Source organism: Pagrus pagrus (genome assembly GCF_965226575.1).
Source record: "Pagrus pagrus genome assembly, chromosome: 21".
Classification (NCBI taxonomy): Eukaryota; Metazoa; Chordata; class Actinopteri; order Spariformes; family Sparidae; genus Pagrus; species Pagrus pagrus.
In genome coordinates, this window is record NC_140208.1 from 17,075,617 (window position 1) to 17,099,067 (window position 23,451).

Consider the following 23,451-nt stretch of genomic DNA (forward strand, 5'->3'; position numbering starts at 1 on the left):
ACAGCAGCTGTAGTTAGCAGCAGTTAGCAGTTACTCTAGTAATACCGTATGCTGCCCTCTGTTTGTGGGGCAGCATACGGCTGCTAACTCACAGCATGTGAGTATGAATTCAACAGGTGGACAATTCTTACATATTGCACTTTTTACAGTTTGCTAATGCACACTATTATGGGAATCCATGACCATTAGACAAACGTTCAAATATGAGCCCCGTTGCATAATGTCCACTCTACAACCCTAGGCTAACCACTGTCAATTTTAGTTTAATGTTTAAGTGTTGTAAGTGGTGGTGAACGCTTAGAGTCTGCACATAAAGAGAAAGTTCCCACCACACGACTTAGTGCTAATGTAAAAGTACTGCAGCAATTCTTTGGATGTAACCCTACACTGTAACTTACTGTAAACTTGAATCACAGTAAAGCTGGATGAGTGATGTCTGACTGATCCAACGTGAATTGCATAATACCACTTTGGAAATGGAGCTAATGAGCAGACCTCACTCTTACGTGACTCTATTGTTAAATTTTCTGTCGCTTCACTGTTGTGCAGAATGAAGACTGTGCATGTACTGTTGTGCCCAACTAATGTGCACACTTTCAGCTTTCTCACTGAAGTGCCCTGCGGACAGTCGCTTGCATTTTGGGAAACTGGAGCTCTAAACGAAGCCGGGCCCTCCTCCAAAATCTGCTCTCTATGAACTATGGTAACCTCGTCACAGCTGCTTTCAATTACAACACAGAGGCAGGGAGCGGGGAGAAACAGAAAGAGACTGACAGAAAAGGGACGACAGTTCGGGGGTTTAAAGGAAAGAAATATAAATACAGAGATGTTTTGGGGTGGGGGTGGGAGGGTTGAGACTCCTAAAAGTGCCAAAACCAGAAAAATCTTGAGGCTGGAGATGAATGGAAAGATTTCGCTGGAGGGGAGCCGTCGCCAAGTTGGTGAGGTCACACGTGCAGAGTGAGGACCTATAACCCACAGAAACCTACAGACAAGGTTTCCAACTAGCTGAGGGGGGAAAAGAGCCACACACATACAGAGCCTGATTATAAAGCCACAGTATAGAATCCATGTTCTGGTGAAGTCTACATGCTGAAGAGCTCTTTATGTGGTCCTGTCGAGGGCCAAATCTACAATAACAATGTGTTCATCAAGCAGACTTGTTCTTCCATGAATACACGCCTATGGATCATGCATGGCCTATACAAACTGATCATTCAGGATGTTTATACGCACACAAATTACCTTGAAATTACTCATTTTTTAATGAGGGTGTTTACATGGCTCTCGCAAACAATGCCCTAATCTGGTTGTAATTGAGAGATCAGAACACATGTGAAGATACTTATATTCAAAGTTCTTGTAAAAGCAACCCCAAAAAGCGCTGCATCACTGAGGCAAAAATAGGCTGAGCGCAGCCCGGACAGAGCGCAAACAACAACAAACAAAACAACAATTGTTTTGCCGGCATCAGCTGACCTACAGTGAACAGAGCCGACCCCACCGTGCCTCACTGAAGCAGCAGCCGTTGGAGGAAAAGTGTGTCACTGTGCACTGCATGTGACTTCTTCACAACAAGAGATCCTCGCTGCACAGCCGTGGCCCGCTGCATCAGAATGGTAACCATGGCGACCTACTATCAAGAGTGGAGAGGGGAGTAAGTGAATACGGTGGCCATAAGCACAATAGAGCGGCTGTTACCGGCCACTCAACGCAGGGAGGGTCTGCCTCTAAGGGTTGCAACAGTTGGCAGCTTAAGGCATAAGGTAATGGATACTGGACCCAGATGAAAGGAGCTGGAGAATAATTGAGTGACTCAGCCCATACTACTTCCCTAATGCGGCTGATTATGTGAGCTCTTACGCTAACATTAGACCTGGGCAAGTGCAGGCAGAACATAGGTAAACACTGAATTAAAGCCATTTTTATCCAATGTGTATTGTTGTGTCAAAGGGCATGACAGAGCAGGATGCTTCCTTCCTGGCAGATATTTATACACCAATGATCTAACATGATTCATCATTTTGTCTATCGGCTAAAATGTGAGAAAAAAGTGAGAACAGTCCTTCAGAATGTCCCAGACACCCCATGATGTCATAGACTAGCTGTTTGTGTCCAACTGACAGACCATACATATTGAGTTTACTGTCACTGAAGACAAAAAAGAAAAATATCCTCACATTTGAGAAACCTGAATCAGCAAATATTTATCATTTTGCTTGAAATATGACTCAAATCATTAATAATTAACAGGGCTCTATTTGAAGGGTGTCTCATCATTCCAGGAAAGGAAAAGTTAAACCTTCTACCCGCCTAAAAAAAAATACAGCTGGGAAGAAACCATGACAATCTCTGACGAAGTTTCAGTGTAGAAATGAGAAGATGATCCATACCTGCGATTCTTATAGTTATCAAACTAGTTTTGTTGTAGAAAAAACATGTTATAATAACAGTCAGCATTTACTTTGGGACAGTTTAAATCATATCTCAGGATGGAAGTAAACATCCTCATTTTTGCCACAGTCCTGTGACGTTTTTCCTGTCTTACCAATTTATAATTTGGATGATAGCAAAAATTACTTCGACTGTAAACAAACAGCCCGGCCTCATATCTTGCGTCTGTTTGTAGCAGCACCACAAAGGGATCCCGGCCGACACACCTCTATGTCCTCAAGGCACTGGCCTGGTTAAACACAGGGGAAACGCCCAGAGTCACCCATCCTGGTTAATTCAACAGTGACCTTTTTGCTGATCCCTCTGGGAAAAGTTTCTTTTCAATACGACTCCCTCTCGAGTGACTTAAGGACTTCCAAATACAATACATCTATATTAGAGCACAAAACACGGTGCTAGTTAGAAGATTGTTGTTGTTAGATATGGACTCTGAGTACTCTTAGTACAGTGCATTGGGTGATAAGTGAATGATTTAGGATTTTGTCAACCCCAGTTTGGTGACCAGTGAGCTTCAGAGAAAGGCACCTGTAGTTAAGAGATTCTGAGTGGTTGTAAGCTAATGTCTGTGCTGATTCACTGACTGGTGCTACTCTGGTGTGGCAAAACAACTACCTTACCAACCAGGATAAACTGAAGTGATGCAGTGCTCACACTAATGTGGTGGAAGTTAGCTGAAGTAATAAAGGCGTGGCTCATTGTCGCAACATTTTGCAACATGCTGCTCTGGTTAATTACTGCAAAGTGATTGTATAATGTTATCGATCAATCAGTGTCACCTGCTGAACTGAGCCTTAGCAGGGATTTAGACCAAAAACAGACCTGGGTTAAAGGGCCTGCATTGGTCAGAGCCTGTTAATTACCAGTGAGACAACGAAAAGCAATACAGGAAGTCCAGTTTGAGTAACAGATTAATGCATTTAAAGGCTTATCAGACACCCACACACTGCACAACCGTTTGGAATACAAACAGCCAGGACTTTACAGCTTTGGAAAGTTGTCACTGCTCCAACTAGTTTAGCTGTCGTGCAATAGCGAGGAAACATGCATGTGATCGGCCCTGTGTAGGATGATGTCTCACAGCACAGCAGCATGATTCAGTCAACAGACAGGCAAATGAATAAGGCCTAGTCTACACGTACACTGACTTGCGTCTTTCTAAATATAATGTCAAACAACATCCATTCTGTCAGTGTATAAACTTAAGTACTCCGATTTCATAACACATACTTCGAGTTTGCGTTTTTTCCAATGATGCTATAAACACAAATAAACGTGTGTGTCTGCGTCATTGTTCCAAAAAATCTCTCAGTTCCTGGCCGTCCAGACATGAAAACTGAAAACGGTGTTTATGAATATCCTCACCCTGGACGGCGTTTTCCAAAAGCTCCATTTTCAGTGAATAGGCCATAACGAATAGAAAAAGCTTTGTGTTAAGAAATACCCACGTCCGTGTGGACGTGGCCTGAGAAGGCTGGGTTTTGCACGCAGAGCTCCAGCTGGTCTGAACACGGCCTTGCAGGTGCAAATTGGATCTGTTGATGGATGTCAAGTTGTCAGATCCTTTTCATTTGCTATGGAGAGAAGGCTCTGAGATCTGGATGTGCGTTGCATGATGGATATGGCAAGTCGACAAACCAATTGCCGGAACTGAATTTGCATAACTATGACTCAACTGCATGCAAATAGGACAGTCTAGCAACCAACCATTAGAGTGACGAATGTTGACACTTGATTGTACCGGGCCAAATTCCTTCCTCTAATGCTAAATCAAAAACTTATCTAAGGCTGATAACTGGACAGTAGGACGTGATGTCCTTATCACAAGCAAAACAGAGTAAATGTAAACTCTTAAGCATCCCCTACACAGTGCGAAATTCGGACTTCAATCTGCATGACTGTTAGTTTATCTTCATGCAGATAGTGGTTATACACCCTATTCATATGTTATCGCCTTTAAATGTGCTACTATCTGACCACATTAACCTGCAGTAAACCTGCACATAGGGCCAGAGAGTTAAAAGATAACAACTGAAATAAGCTTCCACAAAGAGCTAAAACTCCTTGCCATGTTCCCTGACATCAATCACATGCTGTTTTTTCCCCGTGCCTCAGTTTCAACCTCTCTCTTCACATCAATCTCCCCAGCTCTCTCTTCTCTTCACTAGAAAGCCACTAGCATGACTCTGGGAGGCAGTTTCCTGTTTGCAGAAGAAGAAGGAGAGATTTCCTCCTCGGAGCGGCTGCTCGCTGGACACAGTGTTCTGCCTTTGCACAATCACAGGAACCCAGGGGGCAGCGCAGAGGGCCTTTGCACTCCTAATTTTTGCAGATGCAGACACACACTTAATGGACAAAGCAGAGCATGCTTACGTTGCCCTAATCCAAACGCTGACATATCACTCATTTAACAACAGGGCATGTATGTGAGTGTGCGATTAACCCTGCTTGTGCATACCAAAGAGCAACCAACTACTGCACACACACACACACACACACACACACACACAAATGTCTGTTTTCTCCATTACACCCTCTCCAGTTCTAATTTATTGCACAGGGGAAATTATGAGTATTCCAGCTGCCCTGGTTCTCTTGGTCTTGAGTTTTGGCTGTAGGAAGAAACATCTCTTTGTAGACTCTGCTGATGGTGTTGCCATCAAATAAACACTACAGAGATGGCAAGAAGATAATTACTATGTAGTGCATCTCTGCCAATCACCCTGTTTTCATCAGTCTATTAACAACGCCCCCTGATTTGTCTGCTTACCTGTGATCATTTTAATTTTCAGACATCCAATCGACTGTTCTGAATGAGTCATCTAATCATGCGATTTATAATATGTCAAAAATACCACCCAGAACTCTACGAGTAACGGCCCACCATAAAGTAACACGAGACAGTCTGCAACTGAGTGAGCTAGCAACAGTTGGCTAACTCAACATTTCCTTAAATGGAAGGTACAGTATTTTAGTCTTGAAACTTAAGTCTCACCGACACTCGACTTTTGAGGTCGATGGGGATATTACGGGGTAAAAAACTCCATATCAATATATCAGACGATATATGCACATATTTTGCAGTGATTTCTCAAATGTGGTTATCAAATGCAAAGATATGTTATAAAGATATTTAATGGAGGCAGGATATTTATATAGCAATAAACGTTATGGTCTTAAAAAGGTGCAATATGTAAGAATCTGCGACCTGTTGAATTAATACTCCAAACAAATAGGGGGCAGCGTTTTACCAGAGTAACCAACAACTGCTCTTAACTGTAGCTGCCATTAGCTAGTTAGCTAAGCTAGCCATATAGCTCCCGCTCTTTTTCGCCTGGACCAGGAGCTTGGAGCACCGAGGGAGTGGTGGTGTTGTTTACTACTGGACTATTACCTCATGAGATGAAAAAGTGGCTAGTGGCTAGCTGGTTAGTATGCTTACTTCAAAAGATATCTCTGCACCAAAATACATATTTGTCTTTGACACAACATCAAAACTGTTATTTCTTTTTTAACATTTTATTGATAATTTAAGTTTTTTTAATGGTTTAAACTAAAGTTCTTACATATTGCAACTTTAAATGATATGAGTGCACTGAAACAGTAAACTTTGCTGGGAAATTAATCATTATAAATGACCCAAATTATCTTTTTCTGCATTATAATCTCTTAAAAAAATACAATTCATACAGTATTAATTCATACAGTATCACCACATATTAGAAAACATACACTGATACCAATTTATCTGTGATAAGCCAATCGGCCTGTAATACTGGCTAACTGAGAAGGCTGCACTATATATCAATGTAAAATATACTAACTCAAACACATCATGCTACAGCTTTTTACTGCTTCATACAAAAGCAAAACATGCGCTGGTCTCATTTTCCATGATTAAAGAGACGTCCATCTAATAAAACATAATTCAGTCCGATTTAAGGGTCCTTGGACAGATAAATGGGAGCCAAGAAAGACATGGAGGCACAGCGAACCACAATAACTCTTGATCAATTTATCCAACAAAGCAGGGCCAGCACTCCTCTACCTCCATAATCACCCTAATCATCTCTAGAATGAGTAATTCTTTCCAAATAGAGCTGCTCAAGTTATCTTGAGGAAATTGCTGTATTGACTGATATATTGTTCAGGATCTACTTAAATACAAATAAAGCATTGGTATCAGCAGATATTCATATTCAGGTATCAGAATTGCATCAGAACTGAAAAAAAAGTGAGTCGGTGCATCTCTAGACTAAAGCTCATTCAAAGTTACCGGAGAACCAAAGTAGTTTCCTAAAAATGTTTATTCCTCGGATAAAGAGCCACATCCTGCTTTAATGAACAGAGCTTCCTTTTTTCTACAAAGCCTCTCTTATTTCTTTCTGATGGTCGACTCTTTACTAGCAGCACCATGTCATCCATTATGTATTCCCTTTAAAAATTATGGGATGCAAGATTATCTTTGTCTCGGTAATTGATTATTTTTAGATGACAATTTAAAAAGGACACATTGTTGTTTTCATGTCTGTAGCTTCATCTGCTACTGCCCAGCACAGGGTGCACCCGCTGTCTGCCTGAGGTGCCAAACACAGTTGACGCCCATATACAGACACTAACAACAACAAAAGCTCTCATGATGAAAACATCCTCTGACATGTCTCGCCCTTCTGTCCAGGCTGAAGCCACTGCTACTTCATATATCCAGTTACAGAGGGACACTGTGTGTCATCACACGACAGCATAACGGCCCCAGTTAACAAGCCTAAACACTGGAGAACACACTGTCATTGTTCGGATATATACTCTTTTTCAGACAGTCGATCCATTCACTTAACTGCTCAGACACTGCAGTGTGTTTTTAATTCAGGGCGAGTGGACACAGACAGATACTTATACATAGCTTACTCACATTAATTTATTCAATGTGTTTTACGATTGATGTCTGGCGGTTGAAGCTGGGCGTCTAATGGGGATGCTCTTAGTGCCATTATATCAGCGCAGAGTGAAAGTAAAACCTTTCTGTCTGTCATCTACTGCTGCGTATCAGTCCTGTTACAATTCTCGTTCTCATCTCTTTGCCCTCGGTTGACATCTGAACTCCGCTGCACAGGGGCAAGTATGAGCAGACTTGTCCTGGGCAGCAGATGTCTGGACCTTGGCTTGTAAAGCACCAATACATTGTTAGAATTTGGTATCTGTTATCAACTGATCTGATGTCGGCCTCGTCAGGCCCGCACAGAATCTGTTGACACGTCTCCACCTCCTTGTGCATGTGTGTGACAGCCATTTTCAGTTAGTGTTAGGATCAAAGTTAGTGATGCAATGTGACAGCATGCCAAACATTTGATTTACTGATGAGGAACTTATCAACATGGATAACAGCAAGGTATCAGGTAAATACATTCTTTAATGACTGCTACGCAGACGGAGGAATTATGTAAAATGTCAAGCGAGCGAGCACTTGGTGGACTACCTGAGGAGGCTTGAGCATCTTATGTCCCTCATGTTGGTGATGAAATAAAATCTCAAACTCAGAAGGTTCTACTAAAATCTATTAAATATTTAGTTCGGCCAAATTAAGGGAATTTTAGGTTGTTTCAATGTATTGTTCACATCTCCAGGGTAAGATTTTGGTCGCACTGATGTGCCTGAAATGTAGCTGATGACTTTTTCAAGTAATTTAAATGTATTGAATTTATTCCTGTTAACAATCTTTTACATACTGTGTAACTTCAGTAAATGAAAATATAATATTGGGTGCACCTAAATTATGCACTGGTGCATCCTAAAAAGTTAGGCGCACCGGCGCATGCAAACGTGAAAAGTTTGTCTGTAGCCGTGATTATGTCTGCTTGTTTTCGCTCAAAAGCAACCTTTGCTATCTTAAATGAATACTGTCTATCAGATGAAGGTAAAAAAAAAACACATTCAGCTGACTTCCACAGATTTCCAATCAAGGATCACCATTGAAACCTACAGCCAGACCGATGTGTCAGTCAGCCGATGATGGTTTCTCACAAATATATAAGTATAGATGTATATAATGTCCAATATTTGCCACTACAAAAACTTTTTTACAGAATGCTAACAAAGGATAACTTCCCAATGAAGCTTACCGTGTCAGTGACCTGATGGACAGTAAAGGTTTTTGTAAAACTGCAACATAACCTGCCTGAATTACGTAGGTACAGTAAGTGTTTGACAACCACATTTGAGGGATCATGTTATGTGTAACCAAGAATATCTGTAACAATATCAGAATTTTTTTACTCCCTAGTGGCCCCGAAAATCAGTTGCAGTCCACTGAAAACTGAAAACAATCAGGGTAAGCCCAATAATATTTTGAACTAAAACCAGCATTTTTGCGACCTCGTAGCTGACACAATACACAGCAAACCCAAATCCCATACAGTTGACATGTCTAAAATCCTTACCCTCAAACATTTACAGTTTGAGAAGGCTCTTGCAAAAATCTATAGGTGTCTGTTGGCAGAGTGGGAACATCTCAGATATCCATACCGGACATTCCTACCACATACCTTACTATGTTTTCCAAAATTTGCCAGACACTTCTGTTATTTTGTACAGAATGGGACCTCCCAGTGATAGACAGTGACTGACCCTACTGAAGGAGAGAAACTGCACCATCATTGAGCTCCTCTGTGCTGCTTATGTCCCCTGCAGACAGTGCCAACACTGCTGTCTGATTCAGTGTTTTGGGGAGGACAGCAGTGTGGATGCCTGCACACACCAAAGGAAAGCAATCCCCCCCATCCTGCTTGTATATGCACAGTGCCATTAGCATTGAGAGAGTCCTCCTTGCCATCACTTTCTCTATCAGCTCGTGTGATTACTTGTGCAACAGCTAGAAAGTAAAGCAAAGTAAAAGTATGGTGAAGGGTTTTGTGTTCAGCTCTGGAAGTCACGTCGGGGAGAGGAAAAGGAAAAGTGTGTTTGCTAGTCTGCTAATGAGCTTCAGTGAACAGTGCTGACTTCAGTACTTGCCTGCCAACTGTCTGATTGGCGAGCTGTTTCATCCGATTGAACTGCTTCTTCATTTTCGCTCCCTTGCCAGTCCGTCCTTCCGAAGTAACGCTTCAAAGCCGGGCTTTGGTTTGTCATGAAGTTCACAGGGCCTCTCCCCCCGTTTTTTAATTTCCCAGGCTGTCGCTATGACAGGGAAAAACAAGCGAGAGCCATGGAGCCCAAAGCCAATTAAAAATAGTTTGTAGCCTCGCTAGCCCCTAAGCTAGCCTTTCCCAAGTGGAAATTCTAGAGAAAAGTTCCCGTTGGGGGCGACGGCATGATCCGCGAACCTCCTTTTTGGTTTGTATCCGCACATTAAAGTCCCCAAGTGAGCCGTGGCTAACTTTCACCGGCTCCGGCGGCTTTTCATGGCTCTTCTCGGTCGCTGTGTTGACCGTTAGCCGACGAGCTAACGTTACCGAGCTGGATAATCCGTTTTTTCTTCTTCCCCAGAGCGGAGCAGGGAGCCGAGTGATCAGCAGCGGCGGCGGCAGCAGCTCACCTCTGCTCACTGCCAGCACAGAGAGGAGGAGAGGAGAGGAGAGGGGGAGAGGAGAGGGGGAGAGAGCGGCAGGAAGTAACGTTGGAGCACCGCAGCATCTGCCAGACAGCAACACCTCCCCCTGGACACTGACAGGAGGAGCCCGGACACACACACATGGGAAAGAAAATCATTCACCACTATAAAAACAATGCCATAATAACAAAAACTAATTGACTCGTTCATTCATAAATGTGCATGTGTTTGTAGTGCTCATGCAGATTAATAAAACTAGAGAACAGGCTTAACTTTAATGGTGCGTTCATATGCCAAAAACACATTAAAGGATAAGTTCACCCAAAAATGAAAATGTCATGAAAAGTCATATCTACTCACACCAATGCGGAAAGAAAGTTGTGTGAAGTTTTGTAGTCCAACAAAACATTCCCGGAGCTTCAGGGCAAAACAGCGCTGTGACGTTCTCTCACACAACTGAGGTAGATGGGGACTTGTTTTAAAATGTAAAAAACAAAAACAAAACAAAACATAAAATAGCGTAATCCAAGTCTCTGCAAGCCCTGAGATCCCAAATTGATTTGAAAAGATGTTTATGAAACCTTTTTTTTTAAGATGAAATCTTTACTGTGACTGCTGAGATAAAAGTGTTAAAAGCGTGCGCCCTGTCTGAAGTGGGTGCACCAGCTCAATTGTGCATCAAGGGAGCAAATATAGTCTTTTCAAATCAATTTTGGATCTCAGGGCCTCCAGACACTTGGATCGGGCTGGACAAGATGTATGGAGCCACTTTTAGTAGTGGTTTTGGGAAATAATTGTTTAAATGTTTTTTTAATTTTTATTCATTTTTCAATGCCTACACAAACTAAATAGACAAACTCATTTCGTTTTCATGACTGAATAAACTGAAAAAACAAACTGACATTAAAGGACAACACAATTTCATACTGGTTTACTTTGTTTATATTTGGTGGACCCTGCCACCTTTCTAGCTTCAAACAGTGGTCTGAGTTTGTGTTATTACTGCATTATTATTGTAAATATTCAAAATTTGGAGTCTGAATTTCTTCTCCAAAACTACATAGTGCACCTTTAAAATGTGAAATAAATAAAAAATTAAATGAATAAAAATCGACTGAAAAAGATATATAAAATTGCTCCATAGAGTTCCTTTGGTATAGGCTCTAATCCAAGTCTCTGGAAACCCTTAGATCTCAAATTGACTTAAAACGAGGTTATTTTAACCCTTTTTAAAGATGAAATCTTGACTGTAGCTGCGAAGCTAAAAGCTTCAGCACACACCCCGTCTGGAACCTGACTGAACATCAACGGTGTAAATAACGTCTTTGTCAAATAAATTCGGGCATCTCTGGGCTTCCGGACACTTGCTTGCACTGGACAACATGCATGGAGCCATATTATGTTGTTGTTGTTGTTGTTGTTGTTGTTCTTAAGATTTTAAAACAAGTCCCCATCTACTTCATTTGTTTAAGGGGAATTCTGCAACGCCATTTTGCTGTAAAGCTCCAGAAATGTTTTGTGGACTACAAAACTTCACACAACTTTCCAACAGCATGAGGCTGTGTAGATAATGACTGAATTTTCATTTTGGTTGAACTTATCCTTTAAATGGTGCATGTGCTCCAGATTGGTTCTGTAAGTAGCATACTTTTTTTTAGTGGCTTTGCATGTGAAGGCAATATAGGTTGCTATTTTCTAATGATGATAACATTATGTTATGCAACATTATGTAGAAATTGGCATTTTGTGTGATGTGGCGCCCCCCACAGTTTCTGAGTGCAACTACTGTGGTAAATACAAATCCCATGCAGAGTGGCTGTGACAGACACCGTTCACTCTATAAGACACTATAGCATCAAAATTAGAAGCTGTTATTTTAAGGTAAAAAAAAAACATAATGTTGTAACGTGTATTGTATTAGGCAGCAGTTGCTAAAAGTATAGCAATAATTGCTTGCACACTCTGGAATTAACTCATGACTGTGCAGTATTATGAGTCCTAAGTGTGTATCTCCATCATAATATCCTCTTTTTCTTTAAATCTGACAATTAACATCAGTTTTGATTGAACTTCCTGTTAGATTTCTACACACATTTTTAATGATTGATGCAGTATGACAGTCCGCATATTACAGAAAAACTTTAAAAGAATCCTTTAAAAGAGAGAAAAAATTCAATGGAAAATGAGGTCATATTATCTCCAGTCCACTTGGCATCCCACATGTGTTTCCTTTGCAATTTGTGCATTATTTTGCCGCCACTTTGGACACTATCTGAGACCAACAAACTAGATTTCCATCATTTTGGTTTCTCCCTTTTGTGGCTTTTCAAATGGATTATTAATAAAGCTGCTGAAGTTTCTTCAACAAGTAGGACAAGTCTTTCATGTGACTTTCTACGTGCTGCATCAGGCTTTCTGACACTCCTCAGATGCCACAAATGAATTCTTAATTGTCTGAGAAGCATCACCACACAATTTTTGATGAAAGGTGTCAGCAGGGCTTCAGATCCCAGATTTCACATAAGGCTTGATGTTCTGTCACTGTTCTGCACCTTTTTGATGTTCCCCCTGAGTGTGACACCAAACCACTCTCTTATATCATCCTTGTTGCCTGTTTTCAGGCGTTTCTCTCAGTGGATTTGATTGCTGATTATTCTGTAGAATCACTTCACCTCCATTTACCAAAGTATGAATTTGGTGAAGAAGATACCTACTATACTATTTTAAAAACTACAAGAAGAGTATGAATGGAAATGGGTCATACGGAAAACAAAGTGACATTAAGCAAGTTTCCACAACCATCTGTCTGTGCTTATGGTTAATATTTATCAATTTCAGGTTAAAAGTCAACCAGTGCAAGCCTATTTCTGTCTATCAAAAGATGATGCTCAGTGTAAACACGGACACAGCTTAGACATTTAGACACACATTTTAACACACACAACACTGCTGAGACGGGTGCAGCGCGTTGCATTTAGTTCTAGTTTTATTTTATTTGTGTGCCAAATGAGAGCTTTTTCTGTGATGCCTTTATTCTGAAAAATACCAACCGGAAGTGTCATCTGGTCGGAACTGTCCGTTCATTTCTGGCTCCGTGCAACTTGTTATTAGCCAGCAAAACATTACCCCCTCTTTAAATACTGCTCACTTTCATCCAACTTGCAGTTTTTCTACCACACACAGGTAGCTGAGTAACCCGATAATGCTCACGGTTTTATTCTTCTTCCTCCCCGTTTTGCTATAAGAAGGCCACCTGTCAACTCGAGACAGCCAGTTAGCTAGCTTGTTGTAGCTAGCCAGTGTAACGTTAAAGCAGGTGGGCGAGGTTTTTGTTCATGCTGGCCACATAACGTTGGGACAAGGATCATTAATGGCAGCTCGGCAACCCTTCACAGACACGGATACTTCAGATGAGGCAGTGAGGGCGACCTGCGACGATGCAACCACATGCAAAAGGTACCAGCAGGATGTGCAGTAGCTATGTACATCATTTAATGTTACTGTTAAGGCTTTATTAGCATCATGTTAAGATAACGTAAAGGTGCACTATGTAGTTTGGGGCAAGACATTTTAATCAGAAGAGAAAGATCTTCATTGAAAAAAATGAAATCTCTCTTTGTTTTCCCGACTGAATAAACTGATTAAACATACTGACCTTAAAGGACAACACAGTTTTCCCACTTTGTTTATATGTGGCGGACCCTGCCACCTTTCTAGCTTCAAACAGTGTTTTGGGGACCTTATTGTCCTCCGAGAACAGCTTGTTTTCCTCTGTTATGGAAAAAATTCATATTTCTGAGTTTGTATTATTACCTCATAAATATTGTAAATGTTAAAATTCTGAGTTTGAATTTCTTTTCCAAAACTACATAGTGCCCCTTTAAAGGTGCTCAGAAGGGCCCTGCAATATAAACAAAGTAAAACAGTATGAAATTGTGTTCAGTTGATTATTCAGTCATGAAAATCTGAAATTGTAAATTAAAATTTCTTCCTCAAAACCACTTAGTGCACATTTCAAGTTGAAGAAGTGTACTGCACCTATTACTTTAACATCATAGCTACACATAAAAAAGTAACGTTAGCTAACATTAAAGGGGCAGCATGTCAGTTATGATCAAATTATTATGCCCAGGTACATCCTTAAATCCTCCAAGCTTATTGTTGATGTTTTGATACTCAGCTGTAAACTAATGTGAAGCCAGATTTTGAGACTGGAGAATGTCTACAAGAAACTATAATGAATTACTGCCGGCATACACAGAGCAACAAGGGTATCCCATGGTGGGCAGGCTGTGTACACTCTGCTGTCCATGATTTATTAAGGAACATATGTATATGTATGGATCAGAACATATAGTATGGACCGGAAAGACCCAAAATGAAGCACTCAAACTGCACATATCTAAAAACAGTTCTGCTTGGTCTTGATTTTTATGCAATTATCCCTACTAGCATCCTTTTTTTAAATTTCAAGGAGTCATTTGATTCAGAGATATTACCAAAAATATTGTTTTCCTCAGAGCTTGAATCATGCATGTCACCTCCTCATCAAATGTATAATTGGCATTCTAGGTTTGCTACCAGTAAAAGCTACTGGAAGGACCCTTATATCCAGTATTTTGCAAGATCTGTAGGGGAGCGGAAGGCACCTGAAATCAACAGAGGTAAGTGATATAGTCTGTTCTTTTTACACACAGTTTTACTTTATTCAAATGTAACTCATGTTGTACAACTCATAATCTTAATATTTGGTACTACAAGTCACAGCATCAACACCTCACTTTACATTGTGCTTACTAAGGAGTTATCAGCAGTAAATCCTCCCACCCAGTTTGTCATAATATTTAAAAAGGCCTCCATATTTGTGTTTTTGGATATTTCAATGCCCCCGTATCTCGTTTGGCAGGTTACTATGCCCGTGTGAAAGGAGTTAACCATCTCCTCGACGCGTTTATTAGGAAAGCAGAGTGCGACTGTCAAGTAATCAACGTGGGTGCTGGACTGGACACAACATTTTGGAGACTAAAGGTTTGCAGCACTCTGGTCTAAATAGGATTTAGCAAGTGACTCCTCAGATTTGACTTGGCTGCGTCAAATACACTGTATTGTCTTCAAAGTGTGTGTGTGTATGTGTGTGTGTGTGTGTGTGTGTGTGTGTTACAGGATGAAAACCTCCTTCCACGGAAGTTCTTTGAAGTTGACTTTCCAGCAGTTGTGGCCAGGAAAATACACAATATTAAGTAAGGCGAGCATGTTATTATTATAGTTATTATTAGTAGTGCTTATTCTCATCCACTGTACCATTTGCAGTACATCACCAGAGCAGCTGCAAGCTTCCCTAACAAATTAGAAGAACTGGTTTTTGATGGTTTTTGATTCTTCATTATGTTACTATGTAAACTTGCATAATAACAAGGAAAATCACATTTCTAATGTAGGCTTTAGTTTGTTAGAATAACTGTCGTTGTAAAGAAGTACATTAAGCAGCACAAGTGTATGATTTTTTTCCCCTATGTTTGTGGTATTGCGATGTGCGGTTGAGATCTGTAGAGGGAGACAGTGCTCCTTGTTAACAGAAGTGAAACATCTCTACATTTACAGCTGGTGCTTAAAAGAATCCAAGGAACAGTTGCTGTGTGTTTATACTGTATGTTATCATGTCATGTATTTAAGGATGTTTATAGATATAATATATGTCTATTATATGCAAATACTAACTGCCAGTATTCAGATTAAGGTCTTTATAATTGTAATTAAGAGTAGTTCAGTCAAAAATAGCTGGAATGCAGCATTTTTGTGCTAGTGTTAGTTAGTATCAAATTTACTACCATGAAAACGAAGCCAAAAAACACTACAGTCAAAAAATAAATAATAAATAAATAAATATGTATAAATAAATATGTATGTGTATATATATATATATATATATATATATATATATATATATATATATATATATACACATATATATGTATATTACAGAAGCCCTAAAGGGCCATGCATTCAGACTTTTTGTTTCCTCCGTTTTCCTGTGATAACGAGTTAATTTCATTTGTTTTCGCCAGATCTCGAGTTATTATCTCGAAATAACAACTGCCGTTTTCCCGAGATCACGGGATAAATTCTCGAGATAACGAAACTTTGTTTTCCCGAGATAACTGTATAATTAATTCGAGATCTTGAGAAAACAAAACAATAGTGAAGTATATTAAATCACTGCAGGAAACATCATTCAGTGTAGCAATGTCAGAGGAGCAGGAGCATATCGATCACCGCGTCACATATCTTTTCAATCAAGGCCTGACACAGGCTGAAATAGCATTATGCCTTGCTATTACAGATAATATACACATTAGTGTGCGTAATCTAAAAAGGCTTCAGCTATATCAGCGGCGCAATCTAAGTGAGCCTGACGTCGTCGTTAACTACATAGCTGACCAGCTACGAGGTCCCGGGCGTCTCCATAATCTCAGGCCTATCATATCACAGTCATTATCTCGAGATCTCAAATTAATTATATCGTTAACTCGGGAAAACAAAGTTTCGTTATCTCGAGAAAATATTCCTGTTATCTTGCGAAAACGGCAGTTGTTATTTCGAGATAATAACTCGAGATCTCGAGAAAACAAATGAAATTAACTCGTTATCACAGGAAAATGTAGGAAAAAAATTTATGAAATCATGGCCCTTTAGGGCTTCCGTAGTATATATATATATATATATATATATATATATATATATATATATATATGTATATATGTATATAAATATGTTTGTGTGTGTATATATATATATATATATATGGCATAAAACTGACTTTGTAGCGTCTTTACCGACCACTACCGACATGATATTATAATATGTTAATATAAGTTAAGTTTGATAACACCTACAAAAATTTCAACAAAATCTAAACACTAAAACCTAGGATTTATTGTAGAACAGTTAGTATAACAACTGAGTATGTATATATAGAGTATATGTACAGATTAAATGTATTAGCAACAGAGTATATGTAATCTATAGGTGGTTCATAGACAGTTTTTGAGTGTAGCATGTAAAGTGCCTTATTATTGTGTAGTTTTAGGTTAATTGTTGACGTGCAGTTATGGTTATGAATTGTAATGATGTCTTTTTATATTTTCCAGGACAAAACCGCCACTCTCCAAACCCCTCATTGAAACCCACTCCACAGACTCCTTACTCTTAGGTAATGAACAAAAGATGCAGCCATTAAATGGCATATCTGTGTGGTTTAGGTAATAATACTTTTCTTTGTTTAGTATCTTTTCCAACTTCTTTACAGTTTATGTTTGTGTTTTTGTTCACTCAGATGCCCACAGCCTCGACTCGGACCGTTTCTGTATCATTGGGGCCGACCTCAGAGACATCTCTAATTTGGATGAAAAACTGAAGAAGTTCCAGCTTAATCCAGAGTAAGTTAATATACATTTGCTCATCTTTGTTTCATGCTTTAGTTTTGGAAGAAAGAGTAAATTAATCCGAAGCTGGTGTTATTATATTTAAAGTAATAAATGAATCCCTTGTACTTCTCTCTGCCAGTTGTCATTTGTTTTGCCAGCATGTCTTATTAAGTCCAAGAACTGAAGCTTATCTCTGTTTTCTCTATGTGAGCAACTCTAGATAACAGACACACTCTATAATGCGTCAGTATGACTGTAATCTAGATGTATTGTATGTCTTACGTCTATAGCTTGATTTAAAAAGAAACCCCACCTCAAATGTATGTTTTGACACCCTGTGAGATGTAAATATGTCTCTATGCTCAGAATGTTTAGCTAAAATAATGCTACTACAATGAAGGCGGTGGCAAGTTTCTGTGGCTGTTTTTATCATTTTTTCCACTGTGAAACTTGTCATCATTGGAATCTACTGTAACTGACATAAATATAGCTCTCCAGGGGCTGAGTGTGTGATGCTGAAAAGAGTTTGGGTGGAGTAATGTTTCATCAGAAGTAGTGGACCAAGACACATCAGTCTTTTATAGTAGGATGTTGGAAGGCACAGACATCCTTTTTTCTATGATAGGATGTTTTCTATGGCATGGAGAGCTCAGGCTGGCACACTGATTCACCTCAGCTCATAACTCACACATTATTATGTTTATTTATCCAGGGAAGTTTGACAAAGAGGGAGGCTCTCTTTTACAGGAAGCTGCCGGGTGTGAATGAGTAGGTTTTATTAGTCTTTATTGTTAAGGAGCGAGGAGTCATTACTTTTGTTTTCTGCCTACCGTCACTAAAGGTTAGAGTGAAAATGTTATATTCCTCTGTGAATATAAAATATTTTATTGTGTAAGTAGTTTTAAGATCTGAGAATACAAAGGATAAACACTCCAGAGTTTTTATTGGTTTTATTGTGCCCAACTGATTGAAGCAAATCCTGTTTAATGGTCGTGTATCTTTGTGCCTCAGCACAGAGGTTAGGTTTACTTTGATGCATATTTGGCTCCAGATAAAGAAAAATTCTAACATTTCTCAAGATAAAAGTAACAGATTTGAAGGATTGTTTGCCTTCACTCCTCACTCCCAGATTACCCACATTGCTCCTGTCAGAGTGTGTGCTGGTCTACATGACGCCCTCCCAGTCCTCCAATCTAGTTCGCTGGGCAGCAGACACCTTCCACACTGCCATGTTCATCAATTACGAACAGGTAAACACAGCAAATTATTTCATTTTGGGACAGAGGAAAACACTGTTGTTGGCTTCTGTTATCCATGTCACATCTTAAAGGAGACACATTATGTTCATTTTCAGGATCATAATTTTATTTCAGGCATCTACTAGAATAACTTAACATGCTGTAATGCTCAAGAAATGCTTCAGTTTTCTCTTTTGTGCATCTGTGGTGTATTACTTATTTTCTCTGAGTAGTATATAGTCACAATTTTTGTAATTATCACATGTCTTTTTTTTTACTTAAATGTTCCTCATCGTATATACAATTAGTGGATGAATATGGCTCCAGCTGAGATTTAATAATGTGGCCTAAGTAATGCTTCATCCACACGATATGATCTGTGTATCCAGGTGAACATGAGCGATCGATTTGGCCAGGTGATGATTGAGAACCTGCAGCGTCGCCAGTGTACCCTGGCAGGAGTGGAGATCTGCCAGTCTCTGGATTCTCAGGTAAACCATCTGATGCTTCTTGTACCTTTTTAGTTTTTTTTTGTTGTTTTTTTTTTTTTGTTTGTTTTAATATCCAGACATGATGTATTTCAATGGGTGTTGATTGCAGAAGGAGCGGTTTCTGAAGACAGGCTGGGAACATGCCGATGCTCTGGACATGATGACGGTCTACAGTATGCTGCCCCAGGATGATGTGGGGCGGTAAGTATCTTTTTTGTCATATGCTTGTTCAGAGGTGCTTTGTTACAATCTGTTGATAGCAGGGTGAGCTTTTAAAGGGGTGCTCAATTTTTAAACATGAAAATCAATTTGCTCGTCAAAAGGGGAACGACTGGCAATCAGCATCACAGAGAACCTGTCATGGTCATCACACACCTCAACCTTGGTAAATAAAGCTCAGCAACAGCTGTATTTCTTAAGGAAACTTAAGAAGGCAAAATTCCTGGGCTAAGTTCTTGTTAACTTTCAAAGAGGTGGGATAGAAAGCATCCTGACTGAAGACACAATGTCATTAGCATGGTTTGTCAGCCACAGTCTGTGCACCCTGCTGCCCTGCGATACAGGAGTATACACTGCCGTAGCACCAGACTACAGAGCAGCTTCTTTCCTAAGTCTGTGAGACTCCACAATTCATCTTCCAAACTGCGCCATATAAAGTCGTTTTTTTTGTTTTTAGCTCTCTGGCAAGTGATACAGAAGTATCCGTCGCCATTCAACATTACCAGGCAGAGGGTCCATCATTAGGCGTTACCAAGTTTAATTTTGGAAAGTGTGGCATCCAGATTTTTGGAGCTTGAACCATGAGAACTAAAATCTCAGCTGAATGAATTTTCCCTATTTCTTAAAAAATCTGTCTACTCGGTAGTACCCCAAATTTGAAGTCTAATCAAATAAAATAAAATAAATTTCAAATTTCAATCAATTTTATTTTTATAGCCCAAAATCACCATCACATTGCCTCAGTGGGCTTTACAAAGTGTACAGTGAACTTCATCCTCGATTCAAGTGAGGAAAAACTTGCCATATTGAGAAAAAAAACCTTTTAACAGGTGGAGAAAAAAAAATGATGGAAGAAACCTCAGGAGGAGCCACAGAGGAGGGATCCCTCTCCCAGGATGGACAGACCTGCAATAGATGTCGCATGTACAGAACAGAACAACAAAATCACATTTTGCAAATTGCATTGACAGAATATCTGACACAAATTATAATATATGTAAAGTGTGTGGATCCAGGAGACGTCTGAGCAGGCCGAGGCATTGACAAGTGGTGCCCGAGCCACACGACCTCTCCACTGTGGTGACCTGGAAGAGGGCAGGCCACACAAGATGATTAGCAGTAAAACAGAAAAGATCAGAATGAAGAGGCATCAGATGTTACAGAAATACAGATGTTATGAGGAGATAGAAAAACAGAGCAAAAAACAAAAACAAAAGTTAGAGAAATGCAATGTTAATCAAGTACGTTTTGTCTAGCTAACGTCACGCAGTCAGCTAATGGGGATCCTAATAAACTAAAAAAACATCAAATTAAATACTTGATTTATTTTATTTCTTGTAGAATTGAGCGTCTGGAGTTCCTGGATGAGCGGGAGCTGTTGCAACAACTTCTTCAACACTACAGCATCTGCTGGGCCACAAAGGATAAACTCAACCTGGGTAATTCACAATTACGTTACATTTAAATGAATGGGTAGCTGTAGTAGGAAAAATGAAACAATGATTGCTCAGTTCAAGGATCAACTGTGACCACTATGGCGCCATGCTGTCCTTTTAGTTTGTTTACTTAGCTTTACTCATATGTGTTAGTTTTTCACATATCCACCCATCCGTCCAGCTTGAACCTGTCCTGCGGTCATTTACAAGAACAGGTCGTGTTCTGTTTCCTCAGGTCTGTCTCAGTTGGCATTTTGATTGTGAGCCCGCGCCACTGTTGGACCCGCTTTACATGTGTGTAGGCCAAAATCAACAACAGGAGAAGATGTATAAAGGGAGACATCGGGAAAAGAGGAAACCCTTATTCTCCATCAAGCTCTCATCCGGGAACTGTTCCGGTGTCAAAACTCTGGGCATCAGCAGAATGTGATTTCATGAGCGTCCTTTGTGAGCTAGTGTCACTGAGCTAAGAGGTGAAGAGGTTTGTCACTACACTGGCACTGAATTACCAACTGTAAAACAAGTTTGTTTTATTAATTTGCCTTCTGACATATTTTGTAATTCTGTGACAACGCAATCGCTGATGAATGATTAAAGAATGTGCGAAGCTTGAAGAATTTCAGATGTCATATATTTGTCCTTGTCTGGTTTTTATGTGCTTATTTTGATTTTATTTATTAATCAGTTGTACCTCCCAGATTCATTTTCTTACAAAACCTGTATGCATGCCATAGAAGTAGTCTCGAACTAGAGTGCGTTACATGCAACTACTAGTTAATTTACAGTTGCCCTTAAAGGGTAACTCCGGTAATTTTACACATTAAAGTGTTAACAGGTCTTGGGGAGTACTACTGCATATGTGGGAAAAAAGTAGTATAAAGTCTTTTGTGTCGCCAGAGAAAGCTGCATGTAATCTCATAAATTGCCTCCAGTGATGTCACCCTGTGGCAAGGTTGCATTGTGGGTAATGTAGGCACCAGGTTCTGAGAAGGAAGAAGAATGTGTGGAATTAAAAAGATGATATCTCCGTTTTCAAACTGTCCGTAATGAGTTCAGCAGTGTTACAGAAGTGCAATTCTAAACCAGCAGACTGCTTTTCAAAACCTGCTGCCTGCATTACCCACAATGCAACATATCCACTGAATGACATCATTGGAAGAAATGTATCAGATAACATGCAGCTTCTACTGGAGCTACAAAAGGCTTTATACTGCTTTTTTCCACATATGCAGTAGCACTCCCCAAGACCTGTAAACACACTTTAATGTGTAAAAGTTACCCTTTAAAATAGTTTCTATTCTTGAGCTTAGCTTTAAAACAGCAAAGAGGACATGACTGACTAGTTTGTGATAGATTATATTTGAATAATGCTGATCAAGTGCAGTTGAATAAAAATTTCCTTTTGTGTACGACTGTGTCTTTGTTCATTTATGTACATTGTTATTGACCCTGATATGTAATTATCAGATGTCTTATCTGCAGTGGGAGGGAAAGATATCAGTATAATGAGCTGATTGTGTGGCACGTCTCACACAGTGTTTGATTGACCTGAGACAATCAGGCAACCCTCCCTCTCCACTGTCTCTCTTTTGGACTGATGAGAAACTTGATATATTTTGTTGTATATCACAATACATCATACGCGTACTATATTGTATGAGTCTATTGTATTATAACACGCTATACTTCATGTTTTATTTCTTACATACTATGTTACACCGTGTGTTATATTGTTGTATTATTCTGTTGTTATACTATATCGCTACACTGTACCTTAAACTATATCACATATTCCATAATTATGTACCATATTATAATATCAGTGTTGTAAAATGTTCCTGAAAGTCATACTTCAACATATTGTGGTAGAAGTTTACATTGGTCAAATGTGTGAAAGTATGTGATATTTAACGTACCTAAGAATCAAAACTAATATTCCTGATAGAAATCTACTTAATTATCAAAAGTACAAGTAAAAGTAAATCATACCTATATTTACTGTACATGTATGTAGTGTATATACTGTATACCCGGCTGATTATCAGGTCAGATATTTAGCATTCCTGAGATTGTTTGAATTAGTGCTTTTTAAATCCAATTGCTGATAAAATAAATTAATTTAAAAGTGCATTACTTTGCCTCTGGTGCAGCAGTTTGCTAAATTACTAGTAACTAAAGCTAATAAATGAATGTAATGGAGTAAAAAAGTACAATATTTGCCTCCAGAATGTCGTGGAGTGGAAGTATGAATAAGCACAAGATGGAAAATTCAAGTAAAGCACAAGTACTTTAAAACTGTACTTACTCTTGAGTAAATTAGTTAGACATTAGTTATATTGCCTTTTTTGTATCTTATGTTATACTTTTATTAGGTAGTTTTATTAGGTGTTAAAGGTGCCCTGTGTAGTTTTGTGGAAGAAATTAAAATTTAAAAAAAAAAGATTTGACAGATTTTTTTTATGCTTAAACAAACTAAAATAAACGCTTGTCATTTCCATGACCAAATATACAAACTGACCTTAAAGGAGAGCACAATTCTATACTGTTTTACTTTGTTTATATGTGGCGGACCCTGCCACCTTTCTAGCTTCAAACAGTGATCTGGGGACCTTATTTTCCTCCAAGACCAGCTTGTTTACTCAGTTT

At 39.4% G+C, this 23,451-nt stretch overlaps 2 protein-coding genes across 5 annotated transcripts in view; one reads left to right on the forward strand and one right to left on the reverse strand.

The window, feature by feature from the left end:
• arhgap17a (Rho GTPase activating protein 17a) overlaps nt 1-10,062 on the reverse strand; it is a 39,440-nt gene extending 29,378 nt beyond the window's left edge. For 2 of the 4 annotated variants that reach the window (XM_084343205.1, XM_084343206.1), the window contains exon 1: nt 9,460-10,062. In XM_084343205.1, the coding sequence (XP_084199331.1) occupies nt 9,460-9,512 (53 nt within the window). In that variant the 5' untranslated portion in view covers nt 9,513-10,062. The remainder of the gene's footprint in view (nt 1-9,459) is intronic. The other 2 variants (XM_084343204.1, XM_084343207.1) reach the window with 2 other exon arrangements.
• A 3,006-nt stretch (nt 10,063-13,068) lies between these two features.
• lcmt1 (leucine carboxyl methyltransferase 1) lies at nt 13,069-22,214 on the forward strand. Its single transcript, XM_084342249.1, has 11 exons — nt 13,069-13,453; nt 14,570-14,661; nt 14,904-15,025; nt 15,161-15,237; nt 17,146-17,207; nt 17,331-17,433; nt 18,551-18,671; nt 19,049-19,150; nt 19,260-19,351; nt 20,711-20,808; nt 21,041-22,214. Exons 1-11 carry the CDS (start codon nt 13,368-13,370, stop codon nt 21,061-21,063), a joined length of 978 nt encoding a protein of 325 aa, XP_084198375.1. The 5' UTR covers nt 13,069-13,367; the 3' UTR covers nt 21,064-22,214.
• Nucleotides 22,215-23,451: the final 1,237 nt, after the last annotated feature.